The sequence below is a fragment of the Ochotona curzoniae genome, unplaced genomic scaffold (assembly GCF_017591425.1).
Source record: "Ochotona curzoniae isolate NIBS_2020 unplaced genomic scaffold, NIBS_Ocur_1.0 contig_3255, whole genome shotgun sequence".
Taxonomy (NCBI): Eukaryota; Metazoa; Chordata; class Mammalia; order Lagomorpha; family Ochotonidae; genus Ochotona; species Ochotona curzoniae.
This window is the reverse complement of record NW_024465777.1, coordinates 5,040,701-5,061,873: the sequence shown is the minus strand read 5'-3', so window position 1 is coordinate 5,061,873 and position 21,173 is coordinate 5,040,701. Positions and strand designations below refer to the sequence as shown.

General features: G+C 47.0%; 1 protein-coding gene across 3 annotated transcripts in view; it reads right to left on the bottom strand.

Moving 5' to 3' along the window:
• The window catches only part of WDTC1 (WD and tetratricopeptide repeats 1), a 56,339-nt gene extending 35,683 nt beyond the window's left edge, over window positions 1-20,656 (bottom strand). For 2 of the 3 annotated variants that reach the window (XM_040979660.1, XM_040979661.1), the window contains exons 1-2: window positions 20,336-20,656; window positions 818-965 (exon numbers count right to left, since the gene is read on the bottom strand). In XM_040979660.1, the coding sequence (XP_040835594.1) occupies window positions 818-865 (48 nt within the window). In that variant the 5' untranslated portion in view covers window positions 866-965; window positions 20,336-20,656. The remainder of the gene's footprint in view (window positions 1-817; window positions 966-20,335) is intronic. The other variant, XM_040979659.1, reaches the window with a different exon arrangement.
• Between the last annotated feature and the right edge of the window lie 517 nt (window positions 20,657-21,173).

Sequence of the window (21,173 nt, the reverse complement as noted above, 5' to 3'; positions counted from 1 at the left end):
AAAAGGACTTAAAAATGCAGGGAAGATACGAAATGTAATCATCATGCACATGGGGTAAATACTCAAGTCTTTGATGATGACCACTGCTCAGCTGGTATAATAGTTAAAAAAAATTTGTGTAAGAACTTGCTCCTGTTTATTTAGATTTGATCCTTCCTATTTGCTTGCAAGCAGGCAGACACGATCATTACCTAACAGAAAACAGAGGCACATGGCAGCAAATGCCTCCTGCTTGGGAGGGAAAGCAGTGGTGCAGCACAATCAGCTCCAGTTTCCAGCTGGGGCTTCCTCAGTACATCTTGCCTGCATTCCATCTGTTCCACCGAACCTCTGTGCCTCCACTACTGGGGGTTTCCAGGCAAAGCCTGGGGCTGCCCTGCTGTTTTGGAGTCCACCCATCCCTTCATCATACAAGCATCAGACTGTCTTCTGCATATAAGGATGGGCTTTAGTACAGCTGAGCAAAGAAAGAATTGGGACTAAGACTCTCCCAGGTTCCAGTGGAGCAACAAGAGAAAGCTCCATGACTTTATTCTGCAAGCTCCCACCAACACATGCGTGTGCAAGCCTGTGCATGACTCTTGGATAGCTTCTCTCCTTCATGGACCTACATAATCTTAGCTGCCCAGGTACAAGTTCTGGGACAGGAAAAGCCATACAAAGCCCCTGTTTTTGGATAAAAGTGGCTGAGGAATGTCTGCTACTTAACTGACTTCTGGCAATTGACTCTAGCTCATGGTCTTCTGGTTGTTGAAGCTGTGGGTGGCAGGGGTGGGGAAGGATCTTGAGTTCAGGTTCAAACATCTGTGCTGCTTACCTTGACCTGCCTGCGAATGAGGTCTCTAGTTATGTTAACTTTTGCCATCTTCTCTTAACGGATTCAACAGAAGGAAATTACAGAAGAATCTTCAGGACCCTTGAGCATTCCAGCCAAGCCCAGGTCCACAAGACACACATTTAGCTATCTGAGAAGAGAGAGGAGAGAATCAAACCTTGTAAAATGGAAAAAGTTGGCTTTATAACCCCAATTTTCCCCAAAACAGCCCACCAACCCACAAAGTAGACCGGCTTTTGGCATAATTCATGGCACAGTGAACTGGCCCTGCTCCATAGTGATGACCAACTTCTGGAATGGGGAAGACAGAATTTCACAATCACAGGAAGCCACTGAAAGAAACATTGAAGGCGTATGACCAGGGGTAGGAGTAGAGGAAAATGATAGTATACCCAGGAAAAGAACAACACATAATAGCTAGAGTCCAGATTGACAGGATCAGTAGGCCATAATACCCGGGCCAAACCCTAAATTGTGATTCAAGGGCCCAGCGGCGTGGCCTAGCAGCCAAAGTCCTTGCATGCACCGGGATCCCATTTGGAGGCTGGTTCTAATCCCGGCAGCCCCGCTTCCCATTCAGTTCCCTGCTTGTGGCCTGGGAAAGCAGTGGAGGAGCCCAAAGCCTTGGGACCCTGCACCTGTGTGGGAGACCCAGGAAGAGCTCCTGGCTCCTGGCTTCGGATTGGTTCAGCTCCAGCCATTGTGGTCACTTGGGGAGAGAATAATCAGACGGAAGATCCTCCTCTCTGTCTCTCCTCTCTGTATATCTACCTTTCCAATAAAAATGAATAAAACTTTTTAAAAAAATCATGATTCAAATCCTTGACCTTCAGCTTTGCTCTCCCCAAAATCAAATCAACATCACAGACAGAACACTCAATTGTTACATGGATGGGGAACGTTTGAAACACAGGACATAAAGCCCATGTAATCTTGTCCTTGCCAAGTCGGACCATAGGCAAGACTCCAAATTCAATAAACCTACAGTAGGCTAAATTTTAAGTTGATAATTTTCTATGATGCTATAATCACCAACATGGCCCTTCAGGAGTGGGGCAATTACACATCTTTGAGACAGTCACAGAATCAGAGTGGGAAAGAAATGCAATTGTCAGTCTTACAGGAGGTGGGAGTTTGGGGGGGAATCCCAGCATACACAAAATTGTACCAAACAATTAAAAAAAAAAATACAATTGTCACCATGTACAAGATCCAACAAAACACAAGACCAATAAAAAACAAACAAAAAAAAAAAAAGAGGAAAAAAAGACTAGAAAATCCAATCTAATGAAATATTCCCAATGTCTTCAAAAGTTGAATTCTAGTCTCACTTAAATTTTTCTCAAAAGAGAGATCTTAAGACTTTTTTCTTTCTCTTTTTCTTCTTCTTTTTTTTTTTTTTTTTTTTAATTTGAAAGGTTGAGAGATGCAAATATCTTAACCGGCTAATTCACTTCCAAATGGCTGCGATAGTTGGGAGGAGGCTAGGTTGAAGTCAGGAGCCCAAAATTAAATCCTGGTTCCACATGTACAAAGCAAGGACCCACATATTTCAGCCATGAGCTGCCTCTCAGAGCACACATTAACAGGAAGCAAGGATTCAAAGCAGAGCCAGGAGTCAAACTCAAGCATTTAGACATGGGATATGAACATGGGATGTGTAACCACTGTACCAAGCTCCAGTCCCAGGCACTAGCCCCTGAAGAAACCAATTTCTGTAATAGAACCTGTTGATTAGAAAGACCACATATTTCCACCTTTTTCTTTCTACAAAAATCTTATTTATTTGAAAGGCAGAGACGACACAGAGGGAAAGATAGCAAGAAAAAGATCTTCTACCCACTAGTTCACTCCCAAGTAGCCTTGGTAACTGGGACTGGGCTAGGAGCAAGCCAGGAGCCAGAACCCCATCCCGGTCTCCCACATGGGGAGCAGGTCCAAGCACGTGGACTCTCCCATGAACTTCGCAGGTGCATCAGCAGGGAAGAGGAGTGGAGGGTAGTATCTGAAACCTTACTCAGCATGCCAGCATAGGAGGCCAGCATCACAGGTGGTCTAACCTGCTGTCAATGCTGGCCCCAAGTAATCCCATTTCTGAAATGCTACCATAAAGGATCCAAAATAAGACATAAAGGTCCAGATTCTCTAACAGTAAAAAAAAAAAAAAAAAAAAAAAAAAAAACTAAAATGACCCTAGTATCCAGTAACAAAAAACGTCTAAATAATGAATGGCCAAATATTTAGCAACAATAAGAAACTCTAATTATGGAAGGAAATGCTTATATCACAATAACATGCTGCTTTTGAAATGAACAGTTATCACTGTGATATTTACTTTTTTTAAAAAGATCTATTTCTTTTTATTGGTTAAGGCAGAGCTATACAGAGAAAGGCAGACAAGATCTCCCATCCGCTTGTTCACTCCCCAAATGGTCACAATGGCAGGAGCTGAGCCAAACTGAAGCAAGGAGCCAGGAGCTCTTTCGGGTCTCCCACTGCAGGCAGTGGCTTAGCTTACTACACCATGCTGACCCCAAATCCCAGTGAAGTGTAAAGAAAAAGGAAGAGATTAAGTCACTGTTCATGATGCTGGCATTCCTTATCTTCCTTTCTTTCTTTCTTTCTTAGCCAACCCAAAATCAGGAGTCAGAAACCGAAGGAACTGGGCCATCTTCCACCACTATCACTTCCCCAGGCCATTATCAGGGAGACGGGTCAGAAATGGGCAGCCAGGATAGGAATCGGCACCCATACGGGATGCTGGCACTACAGGCAGAGGATTAACTTGCACCCCACTGCCCTAGTCACTATCTTTCAAATAAAAGATATAATCGGACCTTGACGAAATCTCACCTGCAAAAACCTGACGTATAATCTAGTCATCTTATATATATAAGTACATCAATTTGAAAAGCATAAAGATAGAGACACAGACAGAGAAAGACTGAACCCAATGGTTCGCTGTCCAAATGTTCACAATACCTAATTTTGGGCCACACTGAGGCTAAAAGCTCCCCTCTAGGTATGGACCCAAACAGTCGGAGTTATCAACTACAGCTTCCAAGGGCACACATTAGTAGGAAGCTGAAATAACAAAAGATGCTCAGGGACCGATGCAGTAGCCTAGCGGCTAAGGTCTTCACTTTGAACATGCCAAGATCCCATACGGGCACTGGTTCTAACCCCAGTGGCAACACTTTCCATCCAGCTCCCTGCTAGTGGCCTAGGAAAGCAGTTGAGAATGGTCAAAGCCTTAGGAACCTGCACCCAGAAACAGACCCGGAAGAAGCTCCTGGCTCCTGGCTTTGGATCAGCACAGCTCTGGTCATTGTGGCAGGTTGGGGATTGAATCAATGAATGGAAGATCTTCCTCTCTGTCTCTCCTCCTCTCTGTATATCTGACTTCCAATAAATAAAAAAATAAATAAATCTTTAAAAAAAGAGAAAACAAATCTTTAACAAATAAATTTTTCAATGCCTGTTATGCCCAAATAGTGCTATGCTTTGAAAATACATTAAAGGGACCTTGCATGACAGCATAGTGGCTAAAGTCCTTGCCTTGAACGTGCCAGGATCCCATACAGGCTCCGGTTCTAATCCTGACAGCCCCACTTTCCATCCAGCTCCCTGCTTATGGCCTGGGAAAGCAGTGGAGGATAGCCCAAATCCTTGGGACCCTGCACCTGGAAGAAGAGACCCGGAAGAAGCTCTTGGCTCCTGGTTTCAGATCAGCTCATCTCCGGCCCTTGTGGTCACTTGGGGGATGAATCAGTGGACGGAAGATCTTCCTCTGTATCTGACTTTGCAATAAAAATAAATAAATCTTTACAAAAAAAAAAAAAAAAGAAAATACATTAGAGAACAAGCCAAACACAGCCTTTTCTTCCAGAGCTGACACTATGATTGTCCTTAACTGTGTATCAGGGACAACAAAACTGGAGAGGGATTGAAAAGGACAAATTTAACTAAATGACTGAAAAGGAATAGCCAGGACAGTGAATTCAGAAGGAACTTATGGCATAATAAGTCTTGTTTATAATCATTTATTCATACAACTTACAAGAAAGCACAAAATGACAGTGGAGAAAATTAAAAGAACATCTGCAAGAATAAGAACGTAACTTGGAAAACACAAATACAAAATTGGGGCTGTCAACAGACCACAGGTAATGTCAATGTGCATTCTTCATTCTAAGGAGGGCTGTTAATGTGACCTGGTTTTCACACTTAAAGCTCCAATAACACCAAGAGCTAATGTGTTAGCAGAACACAAAAGCTCAGTCAAACTTTTTTTTTCAAGATTGATTTATTTTTATTGCAAAATCAGATACACAGAGAGGAGGAGAGCCAGAGGAAGATCTGTCATTCATTGGTTCATCCACTAAGTGACTGCAATGGCCAGAGATGAGCCAATCCGAAACCAGGAGCCTGGAGTCCCTTCTGGGTCTTCCATACGTGTGCAGTCTCAAGGCCTTGGGCTATCCCCAGCTGCCTTCCCAGGCCACAGGCAGGGAGCTGGAAGGGAAATGGGGCCACCAGCATTGGAACCAGCGCCTTGGGACATGCAAGGTTAGGACTCTAGCCATAAGTCTACTGTGCCAGGCCCAACATTCTTTAGTTAGAGTACAAAGGTTTAAGGATTCTATCTACTATAATGTAGACATTCAACAGAAAAGGAAGAAAGAAATCTAATTCTCAGAGCTGAGAATATAAAGACTATATTAAAAAGTATCTATGGCATACAGGAAAACATATGACATAATGTTGTCAAAAACACAGGAGTTGCTATGCAGATGTTGTACCTCTCAAAAATAATTCTATTATTGGAACTGCAGGATATCTAGTATGTCATTACTTAACCCCATCTCTTCCATGAACTTTTTTCTTTTTTGCAAAAATGTATTTATTGGAAAGTGAGAAAATTTAGAGTGGATATGAAGCTGCCAAGCTCCATATTCCAGTGTCTAGGACTGAGTTCTCATTCTGCCTCTGGTCCAGATCCCTGCTGCTATGTTCCCTGGGAGATGCCAGCTGATGGGCCAAGTACTTGGGTTCCTATGTCCCACACAGGAGACCTGCATGGAGTTCTTGCCTCCAGACATTACTGGTGCAGATTTAGGGAGTAAACTAGTGAATGGGAGATCTCTCACTTTGCCTTTCAAACAAATAACACTTAAAAGAAAATCCAACGGTCAGTTCAAAGTAGAGGAATTAACCCACACATAGTGAAAAAAGGGCACCAGCAATAAGAGCCTGAAGTGAACAAACCTTGGAATAAAGTCCATCTGTGAGGATTACTCATTGTATCTAAAAACTGAAGGGCAGGAGCCAGTATGTGGCTCTATAGGCCAATCCTGGTTATAGCACCAGCTTCCCATATGGGCAGCAGAGTTCTGGTCCTGGTTGCTTCACTTCTGATCCAGCTTCTTCTTCTTTTTTTTTTTTTTTAAAGATTTATTTTTATTATGTTTTTATTGGAAAGGCAGATATACAGAGAGGAGAGACAGAGAGGAAGATCTTCCGTCCGATGATTCTCTCCCCAAGTGAGCGCAACGGCCGATCCTATGCCGATCTGAAGCCAGGAGCCTCTTCCGGGTCTTCCACGCGCCACAGGCAGGGAGCTGGATGGGAAGTGGGGCTGCCGGGATAGAACCAGCGCCCATATGGGATCCCGGGTGTGCAAGGCGAGGACCTTAACCACTTGCGCCACCGCGCTGGGCCCCTGATCCAGCTTCTTGCTTGCAACCTGGGAAACCAGCAGGATGACCCAAGTCCTTGGGCCCTGCACCCATGAATGGGAACCTGAGGAAGCTCCTGGCTCCCAGCTTTGGACCAGCCTACTCCAGCTGTTGAGGCCATTAGAGGAGTGAAAGAGGATGGGGGATCTCGCTTTCTCTCTTTCTTTCCCCTCCATAAATCTGCCATACAAATAAGTATAAATAAATCTTTAAAAAAATTTTTTTAGGGCCCGGCGCGGTGATGCAAGTGGTTAAGGTCCTCGCTTTGCATGCCCGGGATCCCATATGGGCACCGGTTCTAATCCAGGCAGCCCCGCTTCCTTTCCAGCTCCCTGCCTGTGGCCCGGGAAAGCAGTCGAGGACGGCCCAAAGCTTTGGGACCCTGCACCCGTGTGGGAGACCCGGAAGAGGCTCCTGGCTTCAGATCGGCATAGGATCGGCATAGTATTGGCCGTTGTGCTCACTTGGGGAGTGAATCATTGGACGGAAGATCTTCCTCTCTGTCTCTCCTCTCTGCATATCTGCCTTTCCAATAAAAACATAATAAAAATAAATCTTTAAGAAAAAAAAATTTTTAAATGAAAGGACAGGGGTCCGGCATGATGGCCTAGTGACTAAAGCCCTCACCTTGAACGTGCTGGATCCCATATGAGTGCCGGTTCTAATCCCAGCAGCTCCTCTTCCCATCCAGCTTCCTGCTTGTGGCCTGGGAAAGCAGTCGAGGACAGCCCAAAGCCTTGGGACAATGCACCTGCGTGGGAGACCTGGAAGAAGTCCCTGGCTCCTGGCTTCGGATTGGCGCCGCACCAGCCGTTGTGGCAGCTTGAGGAGTGAGTTATTGGATCGGATGGAAGATTCCTCCCTGTCTCTCCTCCTCTCTGTATATCTGACTTTGCAATAAAAATAAATAAATTTTTTTAAAAAAAGTAAAGGACAATGTTCAGATATGTGGAAGCAGCCATTTCACAGTGTACCATTTTCCTTGGCCCTGGGCCATGTAGAAGAAGGAAAAAAACTTATAATATTTAGGGCCTGAACTTTAGCACCCTCAGTACCTATTTAAGCACCTTACTTAACTTTTCTGAGTTCTGTTTCCTTGCTGTTAAATGTGGATGTTAACACCTACTTCGATGTGATGCCATGAGAAACACACTGATAAAATACATAAATATGAAGACACATCCTAGCACCTGATCCTAATTGGTGTACAACAGATGTTAGCCAACTATGAAACTACTAAAATCTGGTGACACCTGTTATATTTGTTCAGCAGGATGGATGTAACAATTCTCCCTTGTTTCACTCCCAGACATGAAGCTAGCACTGAGGTTTCCAGGTCACAGAAGGTAGAATATTTTCATCAAATTTTGTCAGTTTTGGAATGCCCAAAGAGTAGGAAAACACATCTTTGTCAGAAACAAAGTATCTACACAAAAACTAAAGCAGCCTGACTCGTAATAGCAAACAGATGAAAGTAACTCAAACGTCCAACAATGATGAGCAGAGAAATACAATGTATATCCATATAATGGGATATTATTTTAAAGCGCTATCTGAAAAGTATAATGGCAAGGCAGGGGGGTGGATGGGAATGGATAGGGCTTGGTGGGGGTGGGGAACGGAGGAGCAGGGCATGAATTTTCCCTCTGCTGAATCACTTTCCATGACCGAACCTTATCTTACACTGGCTGGTGTACATAAGAGTCAACCTTGAGGTCACCCCAGCTGAGATTTCTTGGGGTACTCCCCAGCTAGATGGCTGAACTTAAACCCTGGCCACAGGAAAATCAAAATATATATGGTCAGGCCCGGCGGCATGGCCTAGAGGCTATAGTCCTCGCCTTGAATGCGCCAGGATCCCATATGGGCACTGGTTCTAGTCCCGGCAGTCCCACTTCCCATCCAGCTCACTGGCTTGTGGCCTGGGAAGGCAGTGGAGGATGGCCCAATGTTTTTGGACCCTGCACCCATGTAGGAGACCTGGAGGAGGTTCCTGGTTCCCGGCTTCCAATTGGCGCCGCACCAGCCGTTGCGGTCACTTGGGGAGTGAATCATCGGACGGAATCTTCCTCTCTGTCTCTCTTCCTCTCTGTATATCTGACTTTGCAATAAAAATAAATAAATCTTTAAATATATATATATATATTTCTCTCTATATATATACATATACGTATATATATATAGCGAGAGAGAGAGAGAGAAAGATATGGTCCAACCTTGGAGTGCATGTATTGGGACTGGGTGTCCTCAGTTCCTGATGCCTGTGCAGTGGCCAGCATGCCCAGATGCACATGGAGGATGTTGCAGCTAGTTGCCAGCTCATCTGGGCCAGCAGACAATGTGGAGTGCCTTGTTAGAGGATGGAAAGCAGAAGGCTGGACCACTCCCCTGACCAAGCTTTGCAACATGTTCCTGGCCCCATGGATGCAAACTGAAGTGGACTTGGTTGCCCAACAGGCCTTGGAAAGATTTTCTCAATCCTGCTGCAATGAAGCCAACAATGTCTCAGAACTATCAAAACCACTCAAATAACACCCTTGGAACACTCTTCCCCCCCAACGGGGTCTTCTAAAACATCACCAAATGATCATCCTCTATACCTGGGTGCTGTAGTCTGATAGCAAGCAGCAGTCCCATTCCACCCACCTTACCCCTCAAGAGATATAAGAGAATAAAAAATGGAAGCATTTGTCCCACCTACTTTCCTCCAAACCTCACTCAACTCATCCTAATCGGGGGTCCACATGGGGGTGAATCCAACTATGTAAACAATATCAAAAGTAAAATGAAAAATTAAAAAAGGTTTTGGAAATCAGAATAGAGACAGAGAGGGAAAGAGAGAGAGAGAGAGATCTCCCTCTCACTCTCTGGTTAGCTCCCCAGATGGTTGCAACTGCCAACACTGGCCAGGCCAAAGCCAGGACCTTCTCGGCCCTCTCCAACGGAGATAGACTGCTCCGGGTGGGGCAGCTGGACATGAATCCCAGCCCATGTGGGATGCTGACATTGTAGCAAGTGGCTTTACTCTTTATACCACAACTCCCAGCACACAGCTAATCCAGCTTCCTGCTAATGTGTCTGAGAGAGCAGTGGAAGATGGCTCAAGTACTTGGGTCCCTGACACCCAGGTAGGAAATCTAGATGCAGTTTCTGGCTTCTGGCCTTGGCCTGGCTCAAGCCTTGGCTGTTCCAGCCATCTGGGGACTGAACCAATACATAGGTTTCTTTGCTTTCTCACTATGGTTCTTTCAAGTAAACAGATAATCTCTTCATTAAAGAAAAAATAAAAAATGTTTTTAATTTTTGCACATATCTGAATATGCTAAAAACATTTAATTTGAGTACTTTAAATGTGTGAACTGCTCATTATATCTCAATGAAGTTATGAAAACAATAACTCAAAACACAAAGGAACTACTAAAAAAGACAATACGAACAAGTCTCAGATGAATGACAAAGCTAGACATAAAAACATGAGAATACTATACAATTCTAATTCTATGTTCTAGAACAGGCAAAACTATAATGAATTAAAACACACACACACACAAACCTCAGTGTAGTCGTGGAAGATTGGAAAGGAAAGGTCACTTAGAACTTTCCAGAATTAGAGAAAAGTTCTGTATATCACTTTGAATGTGGGCTATACCAGTGTACCTATTTGTCAAATTACACAATCAACATTAGTACACTAAATAGTATTTGTGAATTTTACCTTAAAAATCAAGCAGCAGTTCATGAAGCACATCCATTGTAAAACTAGAGGGGAAATCAACGAGGGGGGGCGGGGGGGGACCTTGGGGAAGGCATGGACAACCCCAGAGCTATATCATAAAACAAAACAAAGCAGTAGTTAGAAAGTAGGGAAGATACACATGAAACAGGACAACAGGTGCACAGGTATGCATTCATCTGTTTGGGATCACAGCAATAGTCCAATGGCTAATCCTCAGCCTTTCAATGCCGGTATCCCATATGGATGCCAGTTTGTGTCCTAGGTACTCAACTTCCCATCCAGCTTCCTGCTTCTGGTATGGGAAAACAGTGGAGTATGACCCAAAGCCTGGGGACCCTGTACCCAAGTGGGACACTCAAAGAGGCTCCTAACTTCGGATTGGCTCAGCTCCAGCTGTTACAGCCACGTGGGGAGTGAATCAGTGGATGGCAGACCTTCCCTCTGTTTTCCCCTTTGTAAATTTGCCTTTTCAATAAAATTAATCTTTAAAAATAAGATCCCATTAGTGACTAAGTGTGAAATACTAATTAGAAAACCATTAATCATATATAACTAACACAGATAACCATGTCAATCCTGGGAAGAAAAAGACAGGGAAGTCAGGATTGAGTTCCCATGTTCCAGCTGGCCTGACTCAGCACCAACCCATTATGGATTTATGGGCATTTTGGGAGTGAATGAACAGATGGAAGGTCTCCTCTTTCCTCTGTCATTCTGTCTTTCAAATAATAGAGTATGGCCCGGCACGATGGGGTAATGGTTAAAGTCCTCACCTTGAACACACTGGGATCCCATGTGAGCACCGGTTCTAATCCTGGCAGCCCCGCTTTCCCATCCAGCTCCCTGCCTGTGGCCTGGGAAAGCAGTCAAGGACGGCCCAAAACCTTGGGACCCTGCATCCGTGTGGGAGACCTGGAAAGAAGTTCCTGTCTCCCAGCTTCGGATTGGCACAGCACCGGCAGTGGCGGTCACTTATTTTTTAAAGATTTGCTTGTTTTTTTATTAGAAAGTCAGATATACAGAGGAGGAGAGACAGAGAGAAGATCTTCCTTCCAATGATTTACTCCCAGGTGGCCACAACAGCTGGAGCTGAGCCAATCTGAAGCCAGGAGTAGAGTTTCTTCCGGATCTCAGGTGCAGGGTCCCAAGGCTTTGGGCCGTCCTCAAATGCTTTCCCAGACCACAAGCAGGGAGCTAGATAGGGAGCGGGAATGCGGGATTAGAACAAGCGCTCATGTGATATCTCAGCATGTGCAAAACAAGGACTTCAGCCCCTAGGCTTGCGCACAAGGCCCTAAAGTAAGTTTTATGTTAGATAAGTTATATCTCAAAAAGAAAATTACAAAATGCTTTTTTCTACCTTACTATCACAATTTAGTTCTTACCTTTTCTTATGTCCGTCCGTGGTTAGCTGGCTTCTCCCTAAAACACTAAAAGCATCTCAGGACCAGTTCTTAAGCTGATTCACCTGTTAACCCTCCCAGTTTCTCATGATTCATGTGTGAACTTCACGTGACAACTGGTATTTGTTCAATGAATAATAGCATGATTCTCTTGCAGAGTTTTTAATACTTGGAGAAGCATCTTGGTTCTTGTTTTTAGTTTGATCTTCACAATAATCCCAAGAAAGTAATTAGTTAACAAGAGAGAACAGAAGCATTCGGGCTGGTGCCCAGGAGGATGGACTGGAAGGACAGGGGCCTGTGCGGCAGACCTGCCCCTGCCTTTGGCTCCCTGGCTCCCTTTGTTTCCCCAGCTGTAAAGTGAGAGGTGAAATCAGACAAGCTGTCCAATTACACTATTCTATGATGCTTGGGAGACACTGCTAGTTAGCTAGCACCAAACCAAAAACAGAACCCCGAGCACCTGTACCCTCTTTCCTCCAGACGTGTTGCTTCTCACAGCAGAGGAGTGACTGCAGCCTTCTCCTAGACTCACTAGCCCTCGAGGGAGTAGAAAGACACAGACAATAGGGAACATACTCCGATAATGCAGTTCTCTCTACGAATACCCACGAGGGGGCCAGTGTAGTGGCATAGCAGGTAGAGCCACAGCCTGAGATACTGGAATCCCAAATGGACAATGACTCGACCTTCAGGCTGGCCACTTCAGATCTAGCTTTATAATAATGCCCCTGGGGCAACAGCAGGTTAACTCTTACTCTGCAACAGTGGCATCCCATATTAGAGCACTACTTCACATCCAGGCTGGTCCACTTCCAATCCCACTCCCTATTAATGTAGCCAGGAAGGCAGAAGATGGCTCAGGTACACGGATGTGGCCACTCACATGGAAGACCAGGATGGAGTTCCTGATTCTTGACTTTGACCTGGTCTAGACATGGCTGTTATGGCCAGTTCAGAAGTGATCTAGCAGATGGAACATCTTTGTCTTTCCCTCTCTTGCTCATTCAGCCTTTCAGATTAAATAAACAAAGAATATCTATTTATTTTACTTGAAAGAATTAGAGAAATAAAAAGATCTTCCATCTGCTGGTTTTCTCCCCAAATAGCTACAATGCCCAGGGCTAGGCTAGTCCAAAGCTGGGAGCCAGAAGCTTCTCCCACATAAGTATGGGGGCCTAAGTACTGGGCCATCCTTCACTGCTTTCCCAGGCCATAAGCAGGGATTTGGATAGGAAGTGGAGCCGCCAGGATTCTAAACAGCTGCCATATGAGATGTCATCACTGGAGGCTGAGGATTACTGTGCTACACTACCACACTGGCCCTGAATCTACTTTTAACTGGCGCTTTCTTAACTCTGGCACAATTCAGAGTACCTTTTAAAGGAAAGTTCCACCCTCTCACTTTACTCTTAGCAGAAAGGTCAAGGTAAACCAATGATTCAAGGTAAGTCAATGATTCTGAAGATGCTTCCTTTCTCAGGAGCTGGGCTACTTCTGGACTCATGACTTGAGAGGGGACCAAGGAAGCCCTTGGTATTTCAACACCCAGGCCCTTAACTGCAGGTGCTGGTTCTGAGAATGGCTCCCTATCAGGGTCAGGGATAAGCGACTTCACTCTTTCTGCAAGCAGATGCAGGAGTTGTGAATAAGGCACTGACCCCACAGCACCCTCAGGACACCCCTGGACAGCTCCTGGGTGGGCCAGGTCTGATCCTGCCCCCATTGCGTGCAAATGGGGTTAATCCCACCACAGACAGCTGCAGGGAGGATTAAGGGTCATTATTCTCAGCACAGCCCTAGCCGTTGTGACCTTGTGCATGCTAAATGATGGTAAACACCAACACACCAAGGGTGAGCCCAGACTCCTTCTCCATCCATAGTGGGGTGCTCTCTGAAACGCCCATCAATGCTGGGACCTGCTGGGTGCACCCTGCCCTTACCGGGGCTCCAAGGTTCTCAGGTGTTAGTCACAAATGCCACAAAGCTCTCTGAGGAGCCTAAAACTATTACTAAGAGCACAAAAAATGTGTCCCAACATCTGAGGGCCACAGGCAGGCCGCCATCCCCTCTGAGGAAGCAGACCCAGAGGTGTTCTGCTTCAGTCCCAAGTCACTGGTCTGGAGGGCAATTGCCGAGGCCTACTGGAAAAGCACACAGTACGCCCTTCTGTCCTAAACTCACCATACAGCAAGAACTGTCATAGCCGCATTCTACCCAGATGCAAGCCACACCTCAGAACACACACGGTTTAGTCTGGCCACACAGCTGAGAGAGGCAGACATGGATTTACATATGGGCCCTACCACCACTAACTATTAACAACAAACATCAGCCTATTTTCAGCTTTCGGGAGCCTCAGCCTCCTCCTTGCTAAAGACGGGATAATAATTCTACTTTATAGATTCTCTGAGAATTAAATGAAGTATCAAAGCATCTAACAAGTAACCTAGTTAGTACTCAATGTTCATTTTTTACAGATGAAAAGTTTTAGAACATCCCACAGGATCACAGACTTTAAAACACTGAAAAATTAGTGAGTATAATACCTACATAAGTATAACCCCCTTCCCCTGGCATCATATCCTTGGAATGACGTAGCAAAGCCTATGCTTGAATACTTCTAATGATGGGTACATCACTGCCTTACAGGACAGCCCATTTTCCTTTCGGAAATTCTCATCACTGACTTGATCTCCTCTGATCTGGAAGCTAGGCAAGGTTGGGTCTGGTTAGCACTTGGATGAGAGACAGCCAAACATTCTCGTGTCAATTCTAATGTTGTCTTCTAGACTCAAAGAAAGGTCAGCTCTCATTCCCCATGGCAATGCTTCAGGTACTGTGTTCACCAGGCTCCTGGTCTTGATCTTCTTGGGTCTTCCTCATGTGCCAGTACCAGGGGCAGCTCAGGACAACAGGGCAGACACCAGGAGTGCATGCCCATGTTCTTCTACTAGCTGTGTGACTGGACTTATCTAGATGTGTCTTCATCTGGATATTGGAAAGATGATTCTCAACTCACAGCACAGACTTGAGTCATATGAGATAAAGGATATTTTCTAGTAGCAAGCACATCACCTATCCGACCCTGAATAAATGGCAGTCACTTCTTGGGATATATTCCAACCAGCATCAAAGGACTGGGGGGTACTATTGTAGCACAGCACATTAGGCAGCTGTCTGTCTGCTTCATATCCTGCCTATTCCACTACCAATCCAGCTCCTTGCTAATGGATCCAAGTGCTTGGTCCCGTGCCACCACAGGAGACCTGGATGGCATTCCAGGCTCTTGGCTTCAGCCTGGCACAGTCTGGACCACTGCAGACATTTGAGGAGAAAGCAAGCTAATGTAAGATCTCTTTATCTGCCTCTTAAAATCTTTTCTTTCTTTCTTTCTTTTTTTTTTTTTTTTTAATCAAGGGACTGTTTTCTCATGACAATTACAGGGACTCCGGTTTTTCAAGAAGTGATAGCTAAGATGAAAGCAGTCTATGGGGTGTGCGGGTTCATTGAACATGAAATACTAATACTGCAGAGGTTCCCAAACAGCCAGTGGAAGATCTGGAACAGTGTGGATAAAAGGAAAGAAACAGCCACCAAACCAGAGGCCCGGCTAATCTTCGCCTTGTATTTGCCAGGATCCCATAGCCAATTTATATCCTGGTTGCTCCATTTCCCATCCAGCTCCTTGCTTGTGACCTGGAAAAGCAGTAAGGATGGTCCAAAGCTTTGGGACCCTGCACTTGTATCAGAGACCTGGAAGAAGCTCCTGGCTACTGGCTTCAGATTGGCTCAGCAATGGCTGTTACAGCCACTCAGGAAGTGAACCAGTGGACAGAACATCTTTGTCTCTTATCTCTGTGTATCTGCCTTTCTAAGTTAAAACAAAGCAAAACAAAACAAAACAAAACAGAGGCCCAAAGAAAAGGCAGTATCACCATGACACGGTCTACAGTCCCTTCTTTGCACTCAGAACTGTGCATATAGACCATGTTCCTTAATTTTAAAAGAAAAGTAAAAAGTAATTAGGAGTCAGTGCTGTGTCACAGCAGCTTAAGCTACCTCCTATGATGCCAGCACCTCGTAGGGGAGCGTCAGCAAGATCCCAGGCTGCTCTGCCCCTCAATGAGCTCCCTAACTGGAGCTGGGAAGGCAGCAGGAGACAGTTCCAATACTTGAGGCCCTGCACCAGGGATTCTCAGATGTAGTTTCAAGTTCCTGACTCCAACCTGCACCAGCTTTAACAATGTGGCCATCTGGGGAGTAAACCAGTGGATGAAAGATCTCTGTCTCTCCCTCTCTCAATATAACTTTCAAACAAATAAATAACTTATTTTTTTCTTCTCCACACAAAAAGGATCTATTTATTTGAAATGCAGAATTGCCAGGGGGCTGGTAATAGCAGGGTGAGAGGAACAGAGAGGTCTTTCACATTCTGGTTAATTTTCATCAGAAGACCTCAGTGACCAAAAGTGGGAGCCAGAAACTTCTTTTACGTCTCCCATGTGGGTGCATGAGTCCAAGGACTCAGGCCATCCTCAGCTGCTTTTCTGGGCATATCAGCAGGAAGCTGGATCAGAAGTGGAGCAGACAGAACTCAAACAGGTGTTAAGCTACCACCGGCAATGCCAGCATCACCCACGAGCCACTTCTGATCTAGGTTTCTCCTTCTGGGCCCAGGAAAACAGAAGATGGTCCAAGTACTTGGGCACCTGCTACTCACGTGGGACACTGGGGTGGGAGTTTCTAGCTCTGGGCTCTGGCTGGCCCAGCCCTGACCATTGTGGACATCTGAGGAGTAAACAAGCAGATGAAAGATCTCTATCTTTGACTTTCAAATAAAATAAATACAGCTTTATTTTTAAAATGTATTTTAAAGGCAAAATTACACACAGAGAGAGAAAGAGAGAAAACTTTCATCTGATACTCCAAATGGCTGTAATGGCAGGGACTGGGCCAGGCAGAAGCCAGGAGCTTCTTCCAGGTCTCCCATGTGGATGCAGGGGTCCGAGCACTTGAGTTATCCTCCACTGCTTTCTCAGGTACATCAGCAGGGAGCTGGATCAGAAGTGGAGTAGTTATGGCCAGAAATGGTAACCAAATGGGAGACAGCATTGCAGGATGAAGTTCAACATATTACACCATTATGCCTTAAAGGCATTAAAAAATATACTTATTTTTATCAGAAAGGTAGATTTACACAGAGAAGGAGATACAGAGAGAAAGGTCTTCCATCCACTGGTTCATTCACCAAGTGGCTGCAATGGTTAGTTGAGCTGATCTGAAGCAAGGAGCTAGAAGTTTTTTTCCAGGTCTCCTGGTATATAAACTGGTACCCATATGGGGAGGAGTTAACCACTGAGCTATAGCGCAGGGCTGCTTTTTTTTTAAAGATTTATTTTATCTTCATTAGAAAGCTATACAGAGAGGAAGATCTTCCATCTGCTGGTTGACTACCAAAGTAGCTGCAACAGCTGGAGTAGAGCCAATCTTTGACTGTTTTCTCAGGCCACAAGCAGGGAGCTGATGGGAAGCGGGGCTGCTGAGATTAGAACCAGCACCCATACGGGATCCCAGCGTGCTCAAGGTGAGGACCTTAGCCACTAGGCCACCGCACCAGGCCTCAGGGCTGTTTTTTTTTTTTTTAAACGTTCCAGTTTCTGAAGACCAGGTGTGTGAAAACGCTCTTCAAGCATGCTCAGTGAGTCAATACTGAATTCCTGGGCTGGGCGCAATGGCTCAATTGGCCAATCCTCCCCTCACAAACACTAAGATCCCATATAGGTGCTGCTTTGGATCCTGGTTAGTCTACTTCCCATCCAGCTGCTTACTTACAGAGTGACAAAGCAGCACAGAATGGGTGCCAGTTGTAATCTTGGTGGCCCTGCTTCCCATCCAGTTCCTTGCTTATGGCCTGGGAATGCAATGGAAGATGGCCCAAATCTTGGGACCCTGCACCTGCTTGGGAAACTAGGAAGAATCTCCTGGCCTCAGAGTGGTTCAGCTCCACCCACTGCAGCCATCTGGGGAATGAATCATTGGAGGGAGGAAGATCTTCTCTATCTCTCCTCTCTGTATACCTGACTTTTCAATAAAAAAATAAATAAATCTTTAAAAATTTTACTTATTGCTTTATAAAACAAAAATACTGAATTCCTTTCAGCTAGGAAAGACACCATTGTGAGACAACTCTAAAGCTCAAAACCGGCAAATTTGCACCACCAGCATGGCACAGTAGGCTAAGCCCCCAGCTATGGCATCAGCATCCCACACGGGTGCTGGTTCTAGTCCCAGCTATTCTATTCTACTGCTGACCAAATTCCCTGCTTACAGCCTGGCAGAGGATGGCTGGTGTCCTAAGACTCCTAAATCCATATTGGTGACTGACTTCTGTTTTCAGATGGACTCAGCTCTGGCCATTGTTGTCATTTGGTGAGTGAAACAGTGGATGGAAGTTCTCTCTGTTTCTCCTCTCTGTAATATACACTGCCTTTCAAATAAAAATAAAATTAATCCCAGGGCCAGTGTAGTGACTCAACAGGCTAATTCTTTCCCTGCAAGCATCTGCAACCTATATGATCCAAGTTCATGTCTTGACTGCTTTACTGCCCATCCTGTTCCCTGCTTATAACCTGGGAGAGAAAGCAGCTCAAATGCTTGGACTCCTGATACCCACATGGGAAACCTGGAGGCTCCTAATTAGGCTTAGCTTTCCAATAAAAATAAGTAATTTTGGGGCCCGGCATGAAAGCCTAACAGCTAAAGTCCTCGCCTTGAACATGCGGGGACCACTTTTAGGATCTAGTTCTAGTCCCAGCAGCTCCACTTCCCATCCAGCTCCCTGCTTGTAGCCTGGGAAAGCGGTCGAGGACGGCCCAAAGCCTTGGGATCCTGCACCCACGTAGGAGACCTGGAATAAGCTCCAGGCTCCTGATTTCTGATCAGCTCAGCTCTGGCCATTGCGGCTGCTTGGGGAGTGAATCATCGGATAAAGATCTTCCTCTTTCTCTCCTCATCTCTGTACATCTGCCTTTCCAATAAAAATAACCTTTTTTAAAAAACAAATAATTTAAAAAGTCTTTAGCAACAACAGAAGTTGGCAAATTGTTAATGCTCAATACATACATTCTCTTTCCCTCAGTGACAGCAAATGAGTGTCCCAGGAAAAAACATGGACAGCACTATGCCATTCTTGAGAGTTAATTCGAAAGCACTGCAAACTGAGACATGACTTACAAGTGCACCCAACCAAGTCACCAGAGTAACGAGACAGCAAGATCTCATCCTTTAAGCAGCACAAGCGCAGCTCTAACTGAAAAGGTGTCCTGCTTGCACTGTCTGCCTGAACTCAGCCCCAAGAAGCTGCTCTTGCTCCATTTGCTTATTATGTTCCACAGCAAAGATCCGATTCAAGCCCTCTAAAGTCACACAGTCAGAACTGAAACCAGCTCGTTTCCCACACAGAGGCCAGCCTGGCCACTCCAGGGCAACGCTCAGTGTAGACCACCGTGGGCACACCTGTGCCTGGGTGGGCACTTCTCCAGCTCTGGAGGTCAGAAGGTACCCTCGAAAGGGTTTTCTTCCACTTTACCCCGATCACACACCTCATCCTTGGAACAAACAGCGACGACAGACACCCACCCTTTCAGGCTGCTCAACTCCAAAGTTGGGAGGAAAACTTTCAAGCTGCACTACCATGAGTCTCGGCAGGCGAGAAGCCATAAAGGAAAGACCCTGAGTGAAATGGTCACGCCAGGCTGCGGGACACTAGTCATCCGTCCTGAGTCCTGACATTCTTCTCCAAGACTCCCTGTCGGTACACGGAGTGAGGGGCAGAAAGCCAGAGAGCACCGCGCTGGCAAAGGGGGTTCCTGAGGCAGTTTGCAGTCGCAAGCACCAGACCCGCTGGCTCGTTCCCTCCCTAGCTCCCCTTTGAAGTGGACAGCCAGTAGAGGGCAAAGGCCCTCTCCAGGCACTGCCATGGCCTGGCGGAAACACCTTGGCAAAGTTCAGTTCAGTGCCAGGATGGGTCACTTAAAGGCATCTGCGGCTGCTAGAAGCCTGACCGCGACACACACACACACACACACACACACACACACACACACACACACACACACACACGAACGAGAGGGAGAAACAGAAAGAGAAAGGGGTAAAAGGGGAGGGGACAGCTAAGGCAGCAGGTCGGCTGAGTGCCGCCCTCCCAGCACTTTCACCTGCCCCCCAGCTTCCGGAGACCAGCGCCAGATCAGACGTCAAACAAAAACTCCGCAAAAAGAATCCCGAGATGGGACGACTTCCACCTCTCTCCCTCGGCAGTGCCTCCCGGGACGCCCACTGTCTTCCTTTTGGGTCCTGGCCGGTCCTGGGTCTCCTCGCACCCCGACTCCGCCTTCGCCCCCTCTGCCCTCCGCCCCAACGAGGCCTGCCCCCTACTCAGGACAACCCAGGGACCCCGGGGGCTCCGAGGCGGGGCCGTCTCAGCTCCCCCCACTCCTCCCCAGGCCGGCACGGCTGGAGCCGGCCCGCAGCGGACGGCCCGTGTGCCCGGAGCTTGCGAGAGCCGGTCTCCGCCTAGGCGCCCTAGGGAGAGCAAAGGGGCGGCGGCGGCGACCCGTACCTGTCAGGTCTCTTCTCCGAACCAGCAGCAGCGCAACTTCAGGAGCCCATGTCCGTCCGGCAGGGGTCCGGCCCCTCTCCCGGGAGTGGGGGCGCGATCCCGGGAAGGGGGCTGAGGGGCCCAGGCAGCTCTAGCCCCTTCCCATGCTCCCCGCCCCGCGCCTGGCCGGGGCCGGACAGCGCCTCCGCCCGCCCCTGCGCACCGCCTCACACCCGCGCTCACACACACTCACACTCCCTCGCGCGCTCTCACACACGCACTCCCCTCCCTCCTCCTCCACTGTTTATCTCCTCCAGCTGTCTGGGGACCCAGGAGAAGCCCCGCACCGCGCCTGCGCCACGCAGTCTCCGCCCCTGCCCCGCACTTCACTGCCGGCAGCTACGCTACGGAGACGGCGCCGGGCCGCTTCCAGAATGGCGAGCCGGGCGCCCCCTCCACCTCGCTCCTCTCCCCGCGCCGGGTCAACGTCTGCTGCCGGCGGCGCCTACTAACCTGCTAGTGGGGGAAGTCCCGCTCCGCCGTGCCCAATCCTCTTCGCCGCTCGAGGGACCGGCAGCCAGTGGGCGGACGGGAAAGTCGGGTTCAGCCCCGGAGCATCTTGGGAGTCGTAGTTTTTAGCCCTTGAGGCGCTCCTCCGGAGCTGGCTGGCCCCACTCGGTTGCCATTAGTTACCCAGACGCACCACCCACTCCATCACTGCGTAAAAGACTCCCTCAGACCACTTCTGGACACCCACTGGCACACTAGCCCGGAACCCCGCAGAGTCCCAGGAACTCCACAAGACTTCCTCTGTGTTTCTGGATGTAAGGACCGCTTTAGATTAGAGCCCCAGGATGGG